General features: G+C 44.1%; 1 protein-coding gene across 1 annotated transcript in view; it reads left to right on the top strand.

The window, feature by feature from the left end:
- Positions 1 to 5,440: 5,440 nt before the first annotated feature.
- Positions 5,441 to 24,245, top strand: part of SMYD2 (SET and MYND domain containing 2) — a 50,419-nt gene continuing 31,614 nt past the window's right edge. Inside the window, exon 1 of the mRNA XM_068541438.1 lies at positions 5,441 to 5,943. Within this exon, the coding sequence (XP_068397539.1) occupies positions 5,771 to 5,943 (173 nt within the window). The 5' untranslated portion in view covers positions 5,441 to 5,770. The remainder of the gene's footprint in view (positions 5,944 to 24,245) is intronic.

The following is a 24,245-nucleotide window of genomic DNA, read 5'->3' as shown; positions in this document are numbered from 1 at the left end:
TTGACCTGTGTATACTTTCCAAAATCATTCAAAAAATTATTGGGGTCTTAACTTTGCTGTATTTAAAAACACTGTTGCATACATTCATTTTGTATCAAGTAAAGTCACAAATCCTCTTTTTCCAGCTTAAGAAAATGTATTGTATTTACCTTAAATTTTCATGATTTAATAAACATTTAACCTTACTAATTTTAATGCTTAATAGGAAAGAAAACTAAACCAAAGATTTTTTTTCAAAGTGTTGCCATAGCTCGCAGTTGAGATAATGACAGTCATTTTTGCACGGATTCTTCTTCAAGAATTCAATTCACAGCTATCGACTTTTTCCTCCTGTATTTTTCTCCCCTCTTATAAAAGAAATAAACTATACTGATATATTCAAATTCTGTGTAAAGATTAAACCTATAAGAGGGGTAGACTCAGGCTTTAAGGCTTTAAATATCATATCTCATCTCTTTTTTTGGTGGAACTCTTCTGCCCTCACATAAATCGGTGGGGATTTTACACGTAGCGCAAAACCCTGAAAATCTGGCTCCAGGGGAGTTGCTCAAGGTCATGGGCCTTTGGTAACAAGTCAAATTCTGTACCCAGCACCCCTCCTCCAGCCAGAGACACTGCTTCCCCCAAAATAAGGAAGTTGTTAACAGTTCTCAGTAAGACGGAAGTATGAAAAACCTCTAAACTTTGTTACAGTCAGTACTTTTTTTAAATGGGGAAAAAAAGGTAGCAAGAGATAAAGAAAAAAGTTTACTAGTCTAGATCAGGACCAACTATGTCAGTAATGGGCCTTTTCTTGGGTCTTTGCTGCCTTTTTTTTTTTTTTCTAATTTATTTTATTGAAGTATACTTGATTCTTAACCACTGCGCCAGCAGGGAAGTCCCTTGTGAAGACTCTCGTGATTGCATTGAGGGCCCACCTGGATAATCCAAGACAATCACGCCACTCAAGATCCTCAATTTAACACATCTGCGAGACCCTATTAAACCATAGAAGGTAACATTTACAGGTTCCAGGGATTTGGGCCTAATATCTTTGGATGCCATTATTCAGCTACTACAGAACTGCTTGCATGTGTGTTGGTCTTTTCACCTTTGTATAATAAGGGTCTCTCACAGTGTAAGCACATCATGTGTAGTCAATAAATGAAATACACGCAGAGGTATAGTGGTATAGGCTAGGGGTCCACTATCAGTGGTAATTGGTATTCCTGCTTTGCTAAGGCTTTATTTCCCCAGGCCAGAGTTATTTCTTTTATGTGCTAATCTGTGGTTGGAAGGATATTTTACTCATGAATCAGATCAACTTATAGGTTAGAGAAATTAAGTGAAGGGGGCCTTCATGCTCTCATGGCTTCTTCTGAGCTATGGTGAGGCAAAGTAACCAAAAAACTCCGTTCAAACTCCATTCCTTCCAAGCCGTGGGGTGGGAGGTAGTGGAAAATGTGGAGGGGCCCTGGCAGCTGAATGGCGACTTTCCCAGAATGTGAGAATGTGGCGTAGCTGTCTGACAAGCATGAGCTGCATTAAGAGTTCTGTCATCGGTCTACGGGGCTGGTGAGTTACCATTCCTTGGCAGTTTATTTTAAACACAGTATTCTTCATAAGCTAAGCTCCTAAATTCATGGCTGTTACTTAACTGACCATTTCTCCATCTCGAGTCATTTGAGTTCAGTACAGGCATTTTTCTGAAATGAGGCTGTTTCTTTTCCAGTGTTCTTAAAATCATAGCCACCTTCACCATAAGAATAAGTCTGTTCCAGCCACCACTCACTTGGAAAGACAACTCGGGGGTTACACGATTGTTTTGCTCAGCTGTTGGAAATCTTTCTCAGTGAAAGAGGAAAAAATGACTTGCAATAAAGTAAACAAGCAGATCACTTTGCACAAGTAATCCTTGAAACAGTCAATTGTTTACTGCATTATAATTGTTTGTTTACTTCTATGTCGGTCTTTTCATCTTTGTGCTGGTTAGAGCTTCCAGAAATCAGAAAGTTAAAAAAACCAGAGTCCCCAAATTTATCCAAGATTTGCCCAGGGAGGTGTGTATTTGGAAACTTCTGAGGCTTGAGAAAATTCTTTCATTAACATACAACATCCATTTGTAATAAAACACAATTGTCAAAATCGATTTAGGTGAAGGCGACTGGCATAAAGCTCATCTAACATAGTCTGGCATCTGCCAGAGGTTTTTTTCATCAGAGTGGACTCCTTGTAGGTTGTCCAACAGGACCTACTTACCTCCTAAAATCATCTAGAACAACACTCTCCCTCTAGCCCTGCTCTAGTCACCCTTTCATGGAGGTCATACTTCTTGCAATCAATGAAACTTCGGACATGTGTTTCTAAACCAAACTTGGATCTGCTCGCCCATGCACCATAAAGCCAATCTACTGATACTGGGTTGTGGTGGAGGAAAGTGCAGCATTTATTGCAGGGTGCCAAGCAAGGAGTCTGGGTAGCTAGTGCTCAAAAGGCCTGAACTCCCCAGTGGCTTTCAGGGAAAGGTTTTTAAAGGTGGGGGCGTTGGGGTTGTGGGGATGCATGCTAGTGGACATTCTTCTGATTGTTTGGTGGTGAGGTAATCAGGAGTCAACATCATCAACTTCCTGGTTCCAACCAGTCTAGAGTCCACGTGCTTGTGGTGAGCATGAAGTTAATTAACTTCTTCTACCTGGTAGGGATTTCTGTATCTGCAAAGCAGCCCAGAGGATATGGCTCAGAATATTATCTATGTTCCTTGAGAAAGAACTAAAGATCCTTGACTTTGTTTAATGGCTAAACTATTATTATTTTGTCTTGCTTGACTGTTTTCCTTTCTTTCTGCATTTTCTCGCTTCTCTGATTAAATTTACTGGGGGAAGGCCTAGGAGGCTAAAGTTTTTCTACAGACAAGAGGCAGGCAGGGGACCCTGTGAGGGTGGGGTCTGTTCTGAGAAGGCCCCATAGGGTCCTGCTCGATTACACACGCTGTTCTCTCTGCTTACATTGCTTGTCCCTCCTCCTCTTCTCTTAATCATTAAGTTCTATTCATCCTTCAGATCTTAGTTCAGTCATTACTCTCTCTGAAAAGCATTCCTAGATTAGGTCATACCCTCTAAGCACTGCCCTAGCACTTGAGACTGTTGACAGTTTGTATTTGTTTATGTGATTGTCTGATTAATGTCTGCTTCCTCTGCCAGACTGTACAAAGCTCCGTGAGGACAGGGAATAAGTCAGTTTTTTTCGTTGTTGTTGTTACCGTTATATCGCCAGCCTTTATCACTGTTGCTGGAACACAGTGAGCATATCATAAATATTTAAATGTTGAACGAATATGTCATGGAATCTTACACTAGCTCTGCCACTGGGTTATTAGGCAACTTATTTAACTTCACAGGGCCTCACTTTCCTCATTAGTAAGAAAATGCCTCTTACATTCCCCAAACTCTAGGATATTTATGGTTCCTGTTTTGAGCCTACAAGATTTACTAGGCTAGAAAGCCAGCACTGTTATCTGCCTGCCGTGGAAAAGCCATATGCCAAGCTAGAAATTAAAATTACCCTTGACACCTTTGCCTTTTTCCCTAATGCCACCGCCCTGATTCCAGCTTTCTTCCACTCTCATTTAAAATACTGCAACTGCTCTCTTTACTGGTGGTCCTGTGTTTGGTCCTCTCCTCTTCCAGTCTATCTGCAAAGCTGCCAGCAGAACTGTCTGTAACACTAGACTGATCGTGGCGCCCCTCTGCTTAAACACTTTCAGTGACTTCAACACCACCTGGGACAAAACTCACCCCTTGAGAAGATGCCCTTCCACTGCTCCTGCTTCACCTCCTGCCCTCTCCTTGAGAACTCATGCTCCACTCAGAACTCCTCTGGGGGCTGCAACTAGACACCTGTTTCCCATGCAATTCTCTCAGCCCAGAAAACTCTCCTCCTCTCCTGCGCTTACAAAGTCCCATCTATCTTTTAGACTCAGCTCAAACGTTACTGGAATGTGGCCCCCGCCTTGACCAAACCCTCATTCTCCAGGCAGAGTTTGTCACTCCCTGCCTGTATTCCCACAGAACACTTTGTACAATCCACCATAATAACACTTAGAGAGCTCTCTTTGCAGAGGGACATTTGGGTTAAGTGCATGGGCCTCAAATTCAGACTGCCTGGAGGCTGAAACCAAACTCTGCAACCTAGTTGTGTGGCCTTGGAAATTATTCTGAGTTTTAGTTTCCTAGTTTTGGAAATGGGAGATATATAACACCTACCTCATTGGGCAGTTGGAATTACAGATTAAATGGGATAATGTGTTTAAGGCACTTAGCACAATGCCTGGCCCATAATGTTCAATAACTAAGGGTAATTGTTGTTGGATTGCGAACATGTCAAATGCAAAGAACCTGGCCTACATTTTGCCCATCTTTGTATCCCAGCGACTGGCCATAGTGGATGCTCAGTGAATGCTTCTTGAAGTGCCTAAATGGGAAAGTATCCATGATTTTTTTTTTTTCAGGTAGGCCAGAGGCTTATTCATTTTAGGAATTTTATTGACGTGTCAAAAATTCTACTAACCTTATGACATACTCCAAATCACATTTATCTTTCCCTTTGCTAAACCAGTCCTTAACTTACACATGCAACATAATGAGATCAAACCTGAGTTTTAAGTATTAGTGTTTTTTGCTAAATTCTCTCTTCATACATTGAGTCCTTACTGCATGCACATCAATTTCAGCCTTTACACACTCCTCGGTGAAACAGATTATATCCTTCTTTCTCATATCGCATGCAAGTGTATAGGACTTACGTGCTCAGCCCTGTTCTATGAGCTTTGCGTGTCTTAAATCCTCTATGAGACTTATAACCTAATTGACTTTTCTAAGATGACAGTGCGTGGTCAAACCGATTAGAATCACCGCAAATTCTAGCCGTGTGTTCTGGCCACAGCATGGCATCGCCCCAACAAGTCTAAGTTCCTTGACTGCAAGGTTATCTCCTTCCTTCTCCGCATCGCTGCCTGTATGCAGAGACTGAGTGAGCAAGCCTGACCAGTGCATTTCCTTTTCCGTCTACGTAAGTAACTTCCACCAGAGGGGCAGAGGCAGAGTAGGTTCACAATGAATACTTGAGAGACTCTCTGGAAGATTTGAAGTCTCACAGGGTTTAAACACCTTTAACCTTGGGGAAGCACCCTTTAACCCTCAGCACATCAAACTTTGCTACTGCGGTTTCTCTTCGGTGTCCCCCGAGAACTCCTTCTAGGGTCCTTGACAAGGACAGAGGAACTGAACTTAAGGTTGAGAAACATCTTGGGCCGCCCCCTTCAATTAACCAAGCGCGGGTCACGCTACGGGATTCTCCGGGAGGCGTTGGCTACCTGACCCCCGGGCGACCCCATCCCGCCCACCGGAAAGCCGGCAGCGTCCAGCGCTCTCCGTGGAGACGCCGCGGAGGCGCAGACGCCTCCCGCCCTCCTTCCAGGAGCCGCCTGGGATGCAACTCCCCGCGGCTGCCACACCGGAAGCGGCCCCGGGCGCGTGCGGGGCGGCAGCCGAGGGTCCCGCACGCGGGGCGGGGCCGCCGGGCAGGTCCCCCGCCTCCCGGGGGCGCGCGAGGACCGGGCGGGGCCGCTGTCCCTTCCGGGGAGCGGTGGCCGCCGCCGCCGCGTCCGCCGGGCAGCTTCCCACCCCGCCCCCCCGCGGCTCTGGGTGACGCTTCTCCAATAACAGCTCGCGGGGAGCCGTAGCTGGGGGCTCCGCCGGCGCCAGGGCCCCTCCGCGCCAGCCCGGCCGCCGGCATGAGGGCCGAGGGCGACGGCGGTCTGGAGCGCTTCTGCAGCCCCGGCAAGGGCCGGGGGCTGCGGGCCCTGCAGTCCTTCCAGGTGGGGGACTTGCTCTTCTCCTGCCCGGCCTACGCCTACGTGCTCACGGTCAACGAGCGGGGCAACCACTGCGAGTTTTGCTTCGCCAGGTAGGGCGGTGCGCGCGGGCGGCGGCGGCGGCGGCGGCGGCGGGCGGGAACCGGGGGTGCCGCACGGACGGGCGGGCGGACCGCGGCGGGAGGAAGTGCGTGCGGCCCGCGGGGTCCTAGCGCCGGCGGCTCGCGGGGGAGGGGGCGGGCTGCTCCCTTGAACCCCGGGCCGGCTGTGCCACGTGCGTTAGGAAGGACCAGCCAAGTTCCCGCCGCACGTCCTGCACGGCATGTTTTCCGCCTCGCTCCCGCGGGATGTGCAAACTGGCGAGGGGCAGGGTCCTGCCCTCACACGTGGGCTTGGAGCCAGGCTTGCTCCCAGCGCTGGCACGCACTGCCCACTCGGTGCGTTGCCAGCGGGGCCCCAGGTTCGCGCAGCCACAGCCTGTCACCTTTAACTTGTGCTTCCTGCGGTGTGTTCTGTGCCCACAGTCTTTTCTGCCGCAGACTTGCCGTGTTTCCTCCAAGGAACTTAATGACACTTAATATTTCATGTAAAGTACATGGCCCCTCTTCTTTCTTGTCACCCTTTGCACTTGGTATTTGGAGAGAAGCCAGGGGAGTACTGACCACACACCCGTGGTTCAGAGGGGCTGCACTGGTGGGACGTATCTAGCCCTGGTTTGGGATTGGGAAAACATGGCTGCTGGGGGGATGAGGCAAAACGTATGGCTGGAATTGGTATTTAATTGTAGCATATCATGTATGTGTGTATATGTGTATATTTTCACATACACCAACACATAATTGTATCTTCAAGCCTTATGATAGTTTCAGACCTGAAAGTCACGTTAGAAATCATGAATGCAACACTCTTTCCATTTCACAGGGGAGAAAACTAATGCCCAGAGAGGAAGTGTCACTATGTATGTATAGTCACACCTATAGTTAAGAAAATGAAGTTTGGTGTCTTCAGTTCTGCCCATTTCCTACCTAGTTAAGTGCTCAATAAAATTACTGAGGCAGCAAGCATGGCATTGGAGTTAAGTTTGTACAGGGCCTTCCAGGACCCTGCTTTACTTTCTTTGAACCTCAGTTTCTTCCTCTTTGAAGTGGAGAGTCCTGGGCTAGATTAAGCCCACCTGAGGTCCTGCGGGTACCTTTGGAATACAGGTCTCAAGTCCAACACACGCTGAAGTATTCAATCTCCGAGACGTGTTCCTCTCATTCCACGGTAAGACAGAGCAAAAGAAGGGACAAAAGCTAAATACTATAGTAGTCTTGTCCAGACTCCCTGCCAGAGCTGTCTTCCGCTTGGGGGGACCTGGAAAGGAACTAGACACAGAATCATGCCGTGGGCAGCTTAAGGGCTGTATGTGATGTGGCTCTTTGAATTGGTGAGCCAAGAGCTAAAGGGTCATGGCACCACTTTGCGACGTTTGAGTGAAGTGAGCATTGGGTTTTCCCAAAGTTAAAAAGGCTGCTGTGTCTGGTCCCTTGATCTTCTGAGCCTTGCTGTGGCTCAGAGTCTGAAGCAGTGTGGGTGTCTGGAGTGGCAGGAGCAAAGCAAGGTCACCCAGCACAGAAGGGGCCTCCCTCCATCAGGGATCCTGGTGATTCCTGGGGTCCATCGTGGGAGAGAAGACTGCGGTACCAGGCACATAGTAGGTGCTCAGATGGTAGTTACCTGACCACTCCTCTAGTGAATTAAAGATCAAATCCAGCTGGGTTCTCAGTGGAGAAGCAGAGCTGAGAGATTCTTCTCTTTTGCTGTGAGCCTCCAAACTCTATCTACTACACACACCCCTGACCTTAGAACAGGAAGGTAGAGTCAGGTGCAACTTGGCAAATCACCCTGCCGCATGGGACAGTGTTTGCCTTTGTTTTCCCTTTTTCTGAATGACATTCATCAGTGTCACTGTTGCCTTAGATCCCTCACCAGGGCTACCCCCTGCATTGGGGTGGGACTGCTGCACCTCCCCCCGCTTTTCTCTGGCTTAGGTGAACTTCTGTCAACATCCACAGCTCCTTTCCTCTCTCTCCCCAAGGACTCATTTGAAATCAACTAAAATAACGCACAAGAAATGATGACATCATGATACCTGTGAAATTAGAAATATATTTGTACTTCACTCTGTGGTTTCCATTAAATGCGATTAGTTTGGAATTAGTGGCTAGATCATTCTCATAGATTTAGCACCATTTCCTCTGTCAACTGTCTGTATAGACCGAGGACAAATTATTCTGTCCAGCTGTACTAGAGGAACGCATATATGTCCCCACGGTTCCCCCAGGGGGTAGGAGCAGAATTCTCACATACTGAAGCATACAGGGCAAAATCCACGACTTCACCTCCCCTCCCATAAAAAGAAAACTACACCTTATCGTTTCTTGTGCCAGAAGTTGAAGGTAAATAATGTTGCTAAAGACAAATGAGCCACTACAGATCTCCCCTATCATATTAATTGTATCAGGGTTTGACTTATTTTGAAGGAAAGTAAGTGATTTTTTTTCAGGAATAAGTATGTTCTATAAGTTGAAAAATAATGGGAATTCTCTTAAGTCACAGTGGAGTGGGATTCTTACTGTCAGGGCAATGCAGACAAAAGTTTGTATTTGTATCACATTTTCTCAGGGTGACACTTGGGAAGATGTGTATCTTGCCTCAGCTGCTAGAAGGCAGCCCCTAAAAATATAAATGTTTTCCAGTTGGGAGCTGTCCTCATCAGACCTCTCAGAGGCGTTTTATGTACACACACACACACACACACACACACGCGCGCGCGCGCGCGTTGGCCTGGCCAACATTTTGTGGCACATTTTTTACATTATATTTCACTTGGTATTTGACATATTTTAACACTTGCTAGTATTTGTCTCAGGGAAAAATCTGTAACCCTGGGTTCCATCTGAACATTCATTGTGTGTGCAGTTCCTCAGGAGGGCGGATGTATCCCTCTTGATCTTTCGTTCTCTTGGCTCGTGGGTCATTTAAAGGCAGGAATATTGTCTTTTTTGTCTGTTTGTTCAGAGTATCGGGGCAAAGTAGGAAGGCCCACTTCACCTCCTTGGACTAGAGCTGTTTGAACCTGGTTTCAGGAAATTTATATTCTGTCTGGCTCAGTCAGAGCGGTTGACTTAAATATTAAAATGTTTGCGCGATCAAAATACTGTGATTGAGATGGCCTATTTCAGCAGTTATACAGGTGTAATGTCCCCCCGATTTTTTTCCTGTAGCAGCATTCATCTCTTCCCCACTGTTTTACCAAACTGAAATCATCTTTAGTTGATCTTAATCAGTATTAAGAGATGTGAACCCTTGATCCTGTTCTTAAGGTTCTCTGAAAGAGCCCTGGGCCTGAAGCTGCTGGCAGAAGCGGGTGTCATCCCCAGGGCTGCTGTGATTCTGCTTATTCCGAGAACATTCTCTGAGACTTGGAGAGTCTCTGAGGAGAGAAATGGCTTCAGATTGTTCTCAAATTATCTTGTTCTGTGAATGAAAAATTGGACACACGTGCTCCAATAAAGGATTCCCTCCATCTTTTTACATGTATTTTTAAGAAATGGGTAGGAAGATTAAAATACACAGACAACAGATTTCCTCTAAAAAGTTACATTAAAGAATATAAAGTTAAGCCATCTGTACAGTAGATAATGAGGTATTGGGTTGCCATTTTCAACATTTCAGTATTTCAAGTTTTTCGTTTATTTAGAGACTACAAAGGAGGGACTTTGGGGCCAGATTGACTGGGTTTGAATTCTGGCTTCATCCCTTCCCGACGGTTTGTCTTGAGGCAACTTATTTAAGCTCTCTGAACTCCCGGGTTCCTTTATCTGTAGACTGTGCACATTAACACCCACCTACTGAGCTGGCCCTGAGACAGTGAAGTCAAGTGCCTAGCACGGCCCGGACACTTCGGGAGCTGTCAGAATTGGCCCCGTGTCTCGCTTGTATGGATGTGTTTGATAAGCTCTCTTGGCTAAACGTTAAATAGTGTGATAACATAGTCTCACTTCAGGGGCATTTTTTTGTGGTGGTGGCATTGGGGTGGGGAAAACTGGGAAGGAGATACTGTACCTTATTGGCCAGTGGAGTCATCATTCAGATGGCATGTTGACCCAGAGTTAAAAGTGGCAGTTCTCAACCTCGGGTCCTCCAGCATAATAATGGGTGTCTGGGATCAATTTTCAGTATTTTTCGAAACCTGACAGAACTGATATGATTAGCCTACACAGATAAAGCTTTTTGAAGAAAATGAGCCTCGTGTAGCTCCAAAGTGCTTAGATACTTTAATACTCTTTTACCGTGGGATTAAACAAATGTTTGAAAAGAGAAATGGAGGAAAACAGAATTTTCCACCTAGCAAGGATACCATGGCTCCTCTCTGCTCTTTGCTTCCAGCATGATTCTTTCAGCTGTGGCAAGGAGCTGTCCTGCAAGACTTCAGATGTGCCGAGTGCCAGAACACGCACATTTTTCATACGCGGGAGCATAATTTCTGTTATAGCTTATCAGGGCTCAGTGACCAAGCTGCACATTTGGAAACGATTTGAGATGAAAGAGAACGGCAGCAGGATATCCTGAAGTGAAATTCAAACCCTGGTGAGTTAAAACCACCATCTAACACCTTTCCCTCCCAAAAGCAATTGCACAAAATCCTCTCACAAAAATTTGAAGATCCCATATAAAATGACGTTCCTTTAAATCGTGTTGCTCTTAGCAGCTCATAAAGCATTTCCAGATACATTCTTATTTTGATCCTCCCAAGGATGGCTTGTGTAGAGAAGACCTTATCCCATTTTATGTAGGAAGTAACTGAGTGCTGGAAAGGTTGTTTCCTTGAATTTCACATTTTTGAGGTCAGATATTTATTGAGCGCGCACTACGGCCAGTGTCTGTGTCCTTCATGGAGGGAACAATGTCTTCCTATTCTGAGTGTTGTTTTCCTTCCCTGCCCCTTTTGACCTGAATCTACCGTGTGGTTCACACCTGGACACCAGGACTTAATTCACTTCGGATTTCTCCTCAAGTGAATGCAATTTTTATCACCTCTTTTCTTTTGCTGCCCCTTCCCCCAAGAGATAATTCAACAGATTAATGCATTGTTTCTAAAAGTTCAACAAATAAATTGATCCAGCTGTCTTTTATCTTGTGCTGCTTTGGGTTCAGAGGTTTTTTATTCCAATGCTTTGGAATTTGCATAAGAGCTACATATATTCTTCTGTATTATCCACTATTACCTGATAAAATGTAAAAAGAAATACAAGGCTTTGGTCCTTTTGTGGGTTTGGGACATTTTTCAATATGCTTGAGTTATTTAAGACAAGTTGAGCATCTTAGTCTTCATAGCTATGTATAAAGAGTTTGTTTCTGTGCCCTCTGGTAGGGCAGCATGAGAGTATAAACCTCTTGTCCTTTTTTTTCCTTAAACATACCCAGTCTTCAGAACTCTACTCTGTGCAAGGTTAAATGGGCATGGTTTGGAAACAGAATTCATGGTGCAGCTGTGCTAAGAGGCCCCAGGATGGTATTCCTGTAGGACAAGCATATGGCACACTATCTGTCAGAAGATTCTTTAAAAGATCCTCAGAAATGTCTTAAATTTCTTTGGGAAGATCCAGGGCTCAGGGCTGTAGTTTGGCAGCAGCTGGTCTTCAGGAGAACTCAGAACGGGTGAGAACCTGGGACAGTGAAGTTGTCTGTTATAGAACTTGAAATAGAAAAATGCAAAGAAGTTTCTACTTGATTTTGGTGTTTGAGACGTACCTCTTTTGCCTGAGGTTATTATCCCCTTTTTCTTGCCAATATAAAGAAAATATGAAATAATTACAATTTTAAGCCACTTTATTTCTGCTTCCCAGGAGGCAATCAGTAATTACAAATATCCCTTATGTAATTGGAATCATCAATAATAACTAAGGTCACTCCCACCATACACACACCTTGTTTTCTGAACGTCAGATGTGGAGTAATCACATTTCTCAGTTCAAGGCATGCTTTCATCTGATCCGCATAAGGACAATTTGACTGAAACGAATTTCTCCTCTGTTATTGATTCTGCATTCCCATTTCCTGTTCTCTCACAGACAGCCCCTCTCTGGGTTTGCCTACTTGTCTTTGCACCTGTGAGTATATATGTCCTGATCACCTCCAGGGAGCTAGACAGACCTGGAACAGGCCACCCTGATTGTACTTGACCAGATGCAGACTTTGCGCCGTCCTTTGGTCAGCCTGGCGGCGAGGTGGTTTCTGGAGCAGTCCTCTTGCCCTGGAGAGGGGCCAGCTCTGGCACTAGAGGTCTCTCTGTCCTCTCTCAAGGGATTCGTAATATCAGCCTCTGTACACCACCATCACTCTCCCGCTCACATCCCCAACCCTTGCATCTCTGGATTTCTAGCAAATCTGTGGTAGTTTAGGGGTGCAGCCCTCCAGCGGGGAATTGACTGAAGTAACTGCCTTTTCAGGGGCTGAACCCATGACCTTGGCCTCATTAGCACAGGCGCTCTAACCAGCCACAAAGCCACACACCTCACTTTGTGTAACTTCTGCTGACTCTGTTCCTACCACCCTCGGAGGCCTCCTTTTCAATTGCAAAGGCGTTCACACCAACACAATAGAACAGAAGGAAACCAGATCTCTTCTAGACTTCTCTGAAGGCCAGAAATATGCAATTTAGCAGGAAAATAATACCAAAACGTCTTGAGGGTTCAGGAAAAAACAACTTATCTTTCTAGTGTATGCACTTGCTGAGAATCCAGCTGTGTGTCTCAGATTTTTCTTCAATCAAAAATTTAAAAATACTATGGAACTCCCTGTGTCAATTTATTAACGTAAAATCTAGGGACAAAGTGGAAGGTTTCAGATGACTGAGTGGAAATATGGCATGTACGTGATTAACATGGATTGGGTTTGCTTTTTAAAGAAGGAGAATCCAGAAGTACTTATCTTTGGCAAGTTTATAGTCCCTAGAAACCAAAATAAATGCTAGCTGTGATAGCTGAGACACCGGCGTGTATCAGCAAGTGCACTATGACGAACTAGGCGTCTCAGAGCCCCGGGAATCTGCAGTCACCGTGGGGGAGAGGAAAAACAAGGGCGACTCGCTTACCAAGAAGCGAATTTCACACTGAGGCCTGAAGACATAGGCACATATCCTGGGGGGAGAGGTGGAAAGAAACTGGCTGACCAACAAGATGCAGTTTTTCCTCTGAGTCAAGTAAAATCTCAAGGATTTTATATCCAGGCACTTGAAAGGAGTTATGTTGCCATCTGTGGCAGAATGAAAAGATCTTGGACAGGAGGAGCTTTTTCTCTTCAGTCTGTGAGGACCAGGAAACGCTCTTAAAGGGATGTGGGCCCTGGGCTCACATCTTGTTGATTTTCCTCACCACAGCAATGTTTGTATAGGAAGCACCCTTGTGCAATCCGAAAAATCTCTTATCTGTCAGTTGCACAAATCTGTAGCAGAGCGATGATTGCTGTTCACAGTGATAGCGTCACATGTTCTTAAAACCTCAACAGTAAGAGACATTTAATTATGAACAGATGGTAAACTCCCTGAGAGCAGGGATTCTGTTTTTAATGTATTCAGCAAATATTTATATTTATGGAGCCCTCGCTGAGTTCTGAATCCCTAGGAAACAACCGTGAAGAAAAGCAACACCCTCCCCTCCACAGAGCTTATATTCCAGTAGGTTTTATTCATCTTTATAAACCCGTTGTCAACTGAAAACAAGCACAACATGAGAGTTAAGTTTTATTTGGGGCAAAATGAGGACTGTAGCCCGGAAGACAGCCTCTCAGAGAGCTCTGAGGAACTGCTCTTGGGAGGTGGGGTGTGAGGAGGTCAGTGTATATGCGATTTTGGTGAAGGGGCAGACATGCAGTCAAGCACACATTTTGGCAGAAGGTTCCTGCCAGTCTCAGGAAGGTTGCTGCGAGTCATGGCAAGCACATGTCTCTGTTAATCGTTTCAGTGCTTTTCTGGATATGAGAAGGTGTCAGAAATTGGGCTCATAAAATCTTCTGAACATTTCTGACTATCCGAAGGCCTGTTCTGCCGGTTCTTTCCAGAACACAGAGTGCCTCGTTCCTGATCTCCAGCCTGAACTCCTTTCGGGGGTGTCGAAGGTCAACGACTGCAGTGGCTAGTGACTTCATCCTTGTAGAGGCAGATGGCAAGTGACAGTTTTTAGTTGACACTGTAGTGTATTGAACTTTGTCATTTTAGCAGATTTTTTTGTGAAAGGCAGTAAGGTTTTGGGTTGAGTGTTTTTCTTTTATGGAACACTGATAATGTATGTCATAAAGAAAACTCTTAACACGGAAGTTTAACCACACACGCTGGTTCATGACTTATGCAAACTAAGGGAGGGCTTTGATCAGATAATAGTTTGGTCTAATAAAATTGTGGCATCCCTGCATTGTGTTAAAATAGCAGCACTTTGGGTAGACATTTTTTAGAAGTTGATGAAATTTAGTCTACTCATACACCTGAATAAATATTTCTAAATACTACTTAAAAAAAAACCTTTAGGGTTTTTTGACCTTAAAAACTTTCAGGCTCACAAAGTAGTAGAGATTTAGAAACAGTCTACTTATTTCACTCAATATTTAATTGATTTCGGCACGTGTTCGGGCCTTTCAAGACACCCAGCTGCTAAATATTTTCTAGGCACAGAGGGGGAGAGCAGCCCACTGCCACCTTCTCTTTCTGTGGGTCTTCAGAGAGCGGCCCTGGTAGAACTCCACTGCAGGGTCAGCGCTGCCTGCTGGCACGCTCCCAGGGCTGGGCATCTGGGGTGATGTTTGGGTCCAGCTTGCTCTGCAGTGTTAGTTTCATTCCAGCAGCTCCAAACTGCTTATAATGGTACACACACACACACACACACACACACACACACACACACTCGTGTGTCTTTGCACCCATAGCACCTTGTGCATACTTTCTTCATCACACTCGCTCCTTGACTGCAGGAACCAGGTCTTACTCAACTTTGTAGCCTAGCACTTAGCCTGAGGCCTGGCACCCCATAACCTCAGTAAATATTTATTAAATGAATAGTCTCATTTATGCAACTTATTTTACTAGCGGTTCTTTGGTCAGGCCTCATCACCTATCTATATATGTACATCACGTACCAATATATATACAGCTCTGCTTGTTCTTGGAAATGAATCCTTATAAATAACCGCAGAACCCTTCATTGATCACTCTTTTCTTCAGGACAAAATCTTGACTGCTCAGGTCCTCCGTATTCAGTGCTCTTCCTACGCTGTTTAGCGTTATCCCTTGCTACTTTTTCATTTAAACCCTAAACAAAGTCTGAGTGGTCTTTCCAGTACCCCACAATGGTGCTGTGTCATTCCTCACTCTTCCCAATGTCCTCTTGAACCAGGAGTGCTCCTCTGTGCATTATTCCCCTACTTACCCTCTGCCTTCTTCCCTGGTAAGGCCTCCTACTCTAAGTCTGTTCATCCTGAACAGAGACCCAGCTCAAATTGCATCTCTTTTTTTTTCTCTTTCTGGCCGCACCATGAGGCTTGCAGGGGCAGGGGGGTCTTAGTTCTCTGACCAGGGATTGAACCTGGGCCACAGCAGTGAAAACGCCAAGTCGTAACCACTGGACCACAGGGAACTCCGCACATTGCATCTCTTTTTATGAAGCTTCCTCTTCAATACTTCAGCCCACAATCTCTTCATTTTATTTAGTTAGTACTTTATATTTATTTGACAGGAGTTTACTCTTTAGAGTTTATTTATATCTGTTCAAACGATATGTAAGTTTGAGTTATCAGGGTCCAGTCCAAAATTGGGGTAATTCACCTAAGTAAATTGACAATTCGATTTTTTATTGTTTGACTGTGGGAAAATGAAATGAAGAGGATGGGAGTGTCACCTCTTAAAATTCTTCTGTAACCAGTTAAGGTGCACTTTCTTGCAAGATTTAGAGCAGGTCACATGTTTCTTGGGCCAGAAGTTAATGCTTGTGTTTGGCTGCAGAGGGCCTGACCATATTCTGGAACTTAGGTTTATCATTAGGTTAGAAAGGTAGTTTTACATGGTCTATTTCTATTCTGTGGCCAGAATGTTGAAGTGAGGGATATTGTTAGGAGCATTTTAAGCTTTTAAATAGTTACATTTGTATGACTTTGATTTTGTCCTTTTCCTTGATATTTAATCACCTAGGTGTTGTAGAACTTAGGGCAACAGCAGTCATAGGAGAATCTAGTATTGTGTTCGTTACAAAGTACTGTTGCTAACGTCTGTCATTTATTGTACCATTGGAAGAAATGGTGGCTGTTACTTATTGTCAGTTCCTATATGAGAGAACTCATTCGTTGTTTCTTTCCTTTTTTTTTCTTGTTTAAATTGCATATTTATTTTTTCAGCTTTAAAAAAAGCTTTAAAATATACATAAAACTTAAGCATTTTTAATGCTTTACCATCAGTGGTATTAAGTAAATTTGTGTAACCATCACCACTATCCATGTCCAGAATGTTTTCATCACCCCAGACAGAAATTTTCTATCCTCTAAACATAACTTCCCATCACCCCAACCTGAGGGACCGCTGAGAAGGGTCGCTCTGGAGGGAAGCCCTTTCCCCAGGACCCGGTGCCCCACTCGGCTGGCACCCGCCAGACGCAACACCAAAACGCAGCCCCCAGCAGAGCCTACACCCTAGCATTTTCTCAGACTTAAAGCCGAGAACAAGTTAAGCAATTATGTGCTTCTTTAACCTCCTCTCTCAATATTGCACGTTCAGAATGAAAAAGTGAGGTGGACAGTTACATGTGATGTAGTATCCTTGATGGGATCCTGACACAGAAGAAACACATGGGGGAAAAACTAAGAAACTCTGAACAAACTATGGACTCTAGTTAATAATGTATCAATATCATTTCCTCAATTGTAGCAAATGTACAACTAATGTAAGATGTTAACAATAAAGGAAATAGTGTGTGTGCGCGGGTGTATGTGTGTATGTGGGGGGCTGTAATGAGGGCACTCCGTACTCTTAACTTTTCAGTAAATCTGAAACTGATTGATTGCCACGTTGCAGGGCGTGCGGGATCTTCATTCCCCACCAGGGATGGAACCCGTGCCCCCTGCAGTGGAAGCTCGGAGTCTTAATCACTGGATTGCCAGGGAAGTCCCTAAAACTGTGTTTTTGTTTTTGTTTTTTTTTCTTAATATAGTCTATTAACAAAGAAAGTGAGGCAGGTCTGTTGTGATGATCTCTTGTGTCAGAGAGCCCCTCCTCTTGAGGGCCAGACATCCTAACGGGCGGTGGGTGGCTTAGGTTCTGGGGAAAAGGATCCTGACGTGGCCATGCCTAGACTGCCCAGGGGCAGGCCCCGCCCTGTACGGTGAAACTCACAACTCTGGCCCCGTGGTTCCAGCATCCTAAGTATGCTCCCAGAACACCACGGGCCTGTTAAGGTTTTCCAGACACTGGGGCTGATGGTGGAAACAGAGGGGACACGAGTGACGGGTGGGTCTCATGGACAAGGGCCGAGTCCCTTCTGGAGGCGCGGCACAGGCCCCCTTGGGGTGCAGGAGCCACCTGCTGGAAGGCCTGCGGGTTGAGCAGATTGACGCCTGGGTCCAACGCGGGCTCCTTCACTCCAGGCTGTGCGGCCTCAGCAAAGTCTCCCCGTCTACAACACTGACCCCACACGGCTGTTGGAAAGATCTAGTAAGACAGCAAAAGTCAAGTGGTTCGCACCCAGAGGGTGCACGCCCGCCGCATACCCACTCTCTAGGGCTGGTCCCTGAAGTCAGCCGAGGAGAGGGGCGCTGCTCTGCTCAGCACGTGATCCACTGCCAGCTCTCTGGGCAGATGAACGGGGTACCCACTTCCCCAGGCCACTGTGTCCCGCCAGGCCTTCGCCCCGCTTCTTACTTGGCAGGGCATTCCGTGCACCCTGCCTTACCTAGGCCTGAGGCAACCCTGTTCCCCCGGTAACACTGTACCCATGTCACAGGCGAGGAAACTGAGGGCCAGATCACGTTTTAGGCGGGCTCTTTATTCAGCACGTGTTCGAACTTGACTTGCCCACGGCCGTGTGCGGAGGCCGAGACGGGCGGCAGCCCGCGAGCCTCTGAGTTTAGGTCTCTCCGGCCCTTCGCACCTGTTCAAAGACGCCGCTGTCACCTCGGTCAAGTACCCGGGAGTTGGCTCGGTCACGTGCCCCGTGGCCCCTGTTTCTTTCCTTTTGACTTCCCAATTGGTAGGCATCAGAGAAGTCAAAGGCAAATTGCAAGGAAGTGTCATTCTCATCTCCCACAAAAGTTGATATAAAGAGTTTCAGAGGAGAATGTTAAATTCAAAAGCGCAGACATCTGTTCTTCTGGCAGGCTTCAACTGTTAGGGATTTTACAGGGCCTGCAAGATGAGGCTTGGTTGTAGGTATTGTCCAGTGGCTGAAAAGAGTAATATAATGTTCTTTGTTCTGTAGGGTCAGTAGTTCTCTGCTCTGTCCATAAGCCTCATGAGTTTTTTTCTTTCTAAGGCAAAGGTAAATTTCATCTCAACTAGAGCCTGCATTAAAACAAATCCTAAATCAGCATCCTCACCGTTTTTTCATTGCTGAGCCTGACTTTTCATGAACCAGTGATGTGGAGAGTCACGTCTACAGTATTTCTTTAGCTTTATTGAGGAATAATTGACAAATATGATTGTATTTAAAGTGTACAGTCTGATTAGCTGATATACATAGAGGTTGTAGAATGATTACTAAGATCAAGATAATCAACACATCCATCACCTCACCTAGGTAACTTCCTTTTGTGTGGCAAGAATGCTTAAGCTCAGCTCTTAGCAACTTTCAAGCATACAACACTGTATTATTATTTTTTAAAATTAATTAATTAATTTATTTATATTTTTGGCTGTGTTGGGTCTTCGTTTCTGTGCGAGGGCTTCCTCTAGCTGCGGCAAGCGGGGCCCACTCTTCATCGCGGTGCGCGGGCCTCTCACTATCGCGGCCTCTCTCGTTGCGGAGCACAGGCTCCAGACGCGCAGGCTCAATAGTTGTGGCTCACGGGCCTAGTTGCTGTATTATTAACTGTAGTGACTGTGCTGTACCGTCGATCCTCAGACCTTATTCTTCCTACAGCCGAAACTATACCCTTTGACCTGCGTCACCCCGGTTCCCCCAGGGTCATCGTTTTATAACAAGGTCAACCATTCAGTGCTGACCACCAAGCCCAGCTTTCTCCTTGTAAATCACAGCTCCTATTCCAATATTGGGGAAAACCTATTAGTTGCTGCCTTACTGCCCTAAATATTTCTCGCCTCCCCGGGCGGCCCTGGGCTCTAACTTTTAACAAGCCTCAGAACAAAGCCCGATGCCCAGGGGAAGGTTCAGCCCTGCTCTGGGAAGACGGTCCCACAGCAAGTGGTCCCATTTTCACTGTTACATCATGGATTAAAGTGCTATGTGGAGCATCTTTCACTCTTACACAAAAACCAGCACCCTGAATATTATGCTTGTCCCCTGACCGGGGTTATAATAGGGTTCTGCCACAATTTCTCCCATTTTTATTTCTCTCAAATAGAAATTTGCTAGTGTAACCACTCTCTCTGGGTGGGAGGCTAACTTTGTTTCTGATTGTCTTATTTCAACCCGCGGAGAAGTTACATTGCGCCACTGGGGCTTTTTTCCTTTTCTCTTTTTCATTTGGCCGGGACTGCCTCTGTTCAACAGAGCCAACTTGTCATTTCTTCTGTCACCATTAGCTAAAAGTAATTGTTACTGCAAACCCACTCCATGCCAGTATCATTCTCTTTCATGGGGAAAACCCACGAAGCATTCATTTCAGTAGCAGAAAGGAGGGAGCTTGCAGGATCAAATCCTTTAGATCTCCACCAACAGCGCCTGTGGCAACACATTAACTAGCACGAGTTGTTAATTACAACCCTAACTTGTTGATCTTCCTGGCTTCCGAATTTTAAAAGCAAGAAAATTAATCACTGCCTGTGTCTCCTCCAGTAGAGAATGACAGGAGTGTGTCTTCTAAGTTCCGTCCCAGTCACCAATAATCAGATAGTTGCATTTTCCTGTAACATTTCTTTCCTCCCTTTGTGGATAGAACCATTTCTGAAGTTCAAAGAGCCCTTCCATTCACAGCAGGGTAGATGTTTGCCTGTAAAACAAAGGCTTTTAGAAGCATAAATCCTCTGACTATGAGTCTGAGTGACATTGTACTGAAGATATTTCAGGAGTTGACATCACTTAAAAAAAAAAACAGAAGAATGAAGGCTAATTAAAAGTCTAGTAGTCGCAGGCTTCAGGGGTTATTTTCTCATTTAATTTGCATAACAAACCTATGAGGTAGAAACTGTATCTTTACAGTGGAGGAAACAGGTTCAGAAAGGATTAATAATTTGCCCAAGATCACACAGCACCTCAAGCACCAGAAAGAAAAAAGGACTTGAGATAGGGAAGAAGGAAAAGTAACTCATCATTTTCATCCAACATTGTGAAGCGGGAATCAGGAGGAGGCGGAAAGAAAGCTGAGCCTTTCTTTTTTAAAATTTGCACTTGGCTTCTAGAATATTTGCTTGTCATAGTTAGAAAATACGGTGTCTGCCACTTTATTCTGACCATCATCAAGGTAGCTAAACAACCTAATAAATCCTGTGTGTGCCAGTCATTCTTAAGAAGAGTTACATTGTAAAGTTTGCATTGCAGAGAAGAATGCTTCAGCACTTTTCTTCGGCAAATTCAGCACTCAGAAACACTCAACCCAAATGGATGACCATAGGCCTAGGCCAGTGGGTCTGCATTCTGGAAGCACGTTAGATCCGGGTAGTTCTCTAAAACTCCCAACACACGTCAGTCTGATGAGAATTGCTAGACACAACCCCACCCCCAGACGGGCACATGCAGCCGAGGTTGAGAGCCACTCCAAGAGGTTATGAGTGATTCACCAGTAACTTTCCTTTAGTTCCCTTCCTTTTCAGTTATTTCACTTCATTCCTCCAAATGACCTTTATTAATCTTTTCTTTGAGGGCAGTTTTCTTTTCTTGGTTTTTGCAGTCTTTCCCCAAACCTCCTGGACAATTCAGATCAGGTTACATTACAAATGAAAGATTTACAGCTATGTCTTCTGCAGGAACAAGAGTGTATTCTAAAAGCCTGTATATTCCTACGGTGAAAATGGATCTCCCGTATGAAGTTTCCCTCTGGCTAAACTTTGCAGTCAGCAATAGTCACACTCTCACAGGAGCTCTCTCTTTCTCTCTCAAACACATACACAGTGCACGTGCCGGCTCAGCAAATTTTAGTTTGGGTTTCAACCATTAGACTTATGAAACGTGTGCATCTCTCCCTATGAAAAGCTATGGGAAAAACTGAAGCACGTATCAGGGTAATTGAAACAGAGCTCCCATCCCTACCCCATTTCGTCGCGAACTGCTATTACCAAATAGATCAAAGTAGACTCTTATGCTATTCACTCTCCGTAACTGGCTTAGCTTCTCTCCTTTTCTATTGTGAAGGCAGTTTGGCTCAGGAGAATCTTTGCTAAGAAAATTCACATGTAGCCAGGTAGATGACTCCATAAGCATATATATATACAGTAAAATCTGTCTCTGAGTCAGGCAAGACTTTTCTGTTGTTTGTGAGAGCTGCAGTGTTCTATCACCCAGTTCCCAGAGGACACAGGCCTGCTTGGACTGGCCCAGTGTCTGAGAAACACCTGGATTTAGCGCACTGAATGAGACAGAGGGACCTTCTTTGCACAGACTGAATACAAAATTAATCCTTATTTTATTCCAGTCTGCTTCAGGTGATATTGATTCCTCTGGAGTAGCTGATTGAGAGACCCTCTGTGGGGATGCTTCCTCCCCAGATCTCATTTTCAGAAATGATCCTGGATTCTCCCCATTGCATCTTTGAAGCCAAGTAGCATTAATGGGATACCACTGGAGCTGGGACATTATGCAGACCAGAGTAAAGAATGCCTCTATTTACACTTTGTTATTACTGTTATCCAGACACATAGATTATTTTTGTTTCATGTCACAGTACTCAAAGAAGGATATTTTTGCACGATGGAGACATAGTATGTACCTTGATGTGTGAATTCTGATTCTGCTACCTACCTTCTGAATGACCACGTTGGGTTAGATATTTCACCTCTAGGATCCTCAATATCTTCATTTGAAAAGCGGGAATAATAACTTCTTCACAGCTGATGGAATTATTGCAAGAGATCAGGTTTCAAACTTTTTGGTCTTTTTTTTATTGGAGTATAGTTGCTTCACAGTATTCTGTTAGTTTATACTGTACAGCAAAGTGAATCAGCTATACATATACATATATCCCCTCTTTTTTGGATTTCCTTCTCATTTAGGTCACCACAGAGCACTGAATAAAGATCCCTGTGCTATACAGTAGGTTCTCATTAGTTATCTATTTTATACGTAGTCTTAATAGTGTATGTATGTCAATCCCAGTCTCCCAATTCATCCCACCCCCGCCCTTCCCCCTTGGTATCCATATGTTTGTTCTCTAAGTGTGTGTCTCTATTTCTGCTTTGTAAATAAGATCGTCTGTACCAATTTCAGATTCCACATATATGCGTTAATATACAATATTTGTTTTTGTCTTTCTGACTTACTTCACTCTGTATGATAGTCTCTATGTCCATCCATGTCTCTACAAATGACCCAATTTCGTTCCTTTTTATGGCTGAGTAATATTCCATTATATATATGTATAACGGAGGTCTTAAGAGCCCTCGCTACCCTTAGAAATTGAGAACTCCAAAGAGCTTTTTTTATTTACCTTGGTATTTATCAATACCATATTTGTATTAATAATTAAAAATAAAGAATATTATAAAGCATTGATTTATTTTAAAATGACAGCAACCCTTACTGTTAATGTAACATTTTTTTAAATGAGGACTGTTTTCCAAAACAAAAGAATTAACGAGAATAGTGGTGTTTTACAGTTGTGCAAATCTCTTTAATGTCTGGATTTCCAGAAAACAAGTGGATTCTCAGATATGCTTCTGAATTCAGTCTGGAGAATTATGTAGTTTTGGTTGAAGTATGTGAAGGAAATCTGGCCTCAAATAAATATGTAATTGGAAGGGAAGGAGTATTTTAATAGCCTTTTCAGTTAATTGCGGATAGTCTTTGATTCAACACTAGATAGAACTCAGTAAGTGATTTTGTCTTAAAGACTAGTTGTAATGTGCAATCTGAAGCCATCTGTGAATTTTATGCACTCTGATACGTAAAATCCCTTAGTCTGTCTTGTACTTTGAATGACTTTTTTACCCATGTGTAATTTTTAAAACATCATACACTGGTCATTTGGAAAACATTGGTTCACTAAATTATGTAGACCTTCTGAAACTTTATTTCATCGAACCATATCAAAAAATCATAATTATGAAAACCACCACCAGTCTCATCAGACAAGAGACTGTCAAGCCTAGGGCAGCAGATGTATGTTCTGAAATTTTAATTTTTGCTCAAAAGCCCAAATTTTATCATTGGCAACAAACACTGCTAGTTATTTTCCTTGATGTGATGGGCTCACTTCATTCATTTCCATAATATAGCTGCCAGATACACAAGTCTGAATAACCAGTTTGTCTAAAGTTGTTCTTTCAGGTAAAAGTGGTATTTCAAGAAAACAGTGGCTAGTTCAGCTTACGGCTCCAGGATTGGCCAAGAGCTCTTCCTTGAGACAGCCCTCATCCTTCAGTAGGAGCAGAAATGCTTCCTGCCTTCTTCCCATTTCATCTCAGAATGTAAAAAAAAAACACATACCAAAGAGTTGAGGTTTAGTGACGTTAATATTTGTTACTGCTTCATTAGGGACACTTTTTTTTTAATTTATTCAAGTATAGTTGATTTACAGTGTTGTGTTAATTTCTGCTGTATAACAGTAATTCCGAGATATATATATGTGTGTGTGTATATATATATATATATATATATATATACATATACATATATATATGTATATATATATATACATTCTTTTTCATATTCTTTTCCGTTATGGTTTATCACAGGATATTGAATATAGTTCTCTGTACTATACATTAGGACCTTGTTGTTTATGCATTCTATATATATAATAATTTGCATCTATTCATCCCAAACTCCCAATCCATTTCTCTCCCACCCCTCCGCCCCTGTTGGCAACCACAAGTCTGTTTTCTATGTCTGTGAGTCTGTTTCATAAGTAAGTTCATTTGTGTCATATTTTCGATTTCATTAGGGACATTCTTAAGTGATACTGGCTTTCCCCCCCTTGCTGTAGTGTGTGGAAGTGAGGAATACAATGACCACTCAGACAGTTTGGTGCTGCTGCTTTGATTTGT

Source organism: Eschrichtius robustus, chromosome 3 (genome assembly GCF_028021215.1).
Source record: "Eschrichtius robustus isolate mEscRob2 chromosome 3, mEscRob2.pri, whole genome shotgun sequence".
Classification (NCBI taxonomy): domain Eukaryota; kingdom Metazoa; phylum Chordata; class Mammalia; order Artiodactyla; family Eschrichtiidae; genus Eschrichtius; species Eschrichtius robustus.
This window is presented reverse-complemented; position numbering and strand designations above follow the sequence as displayed.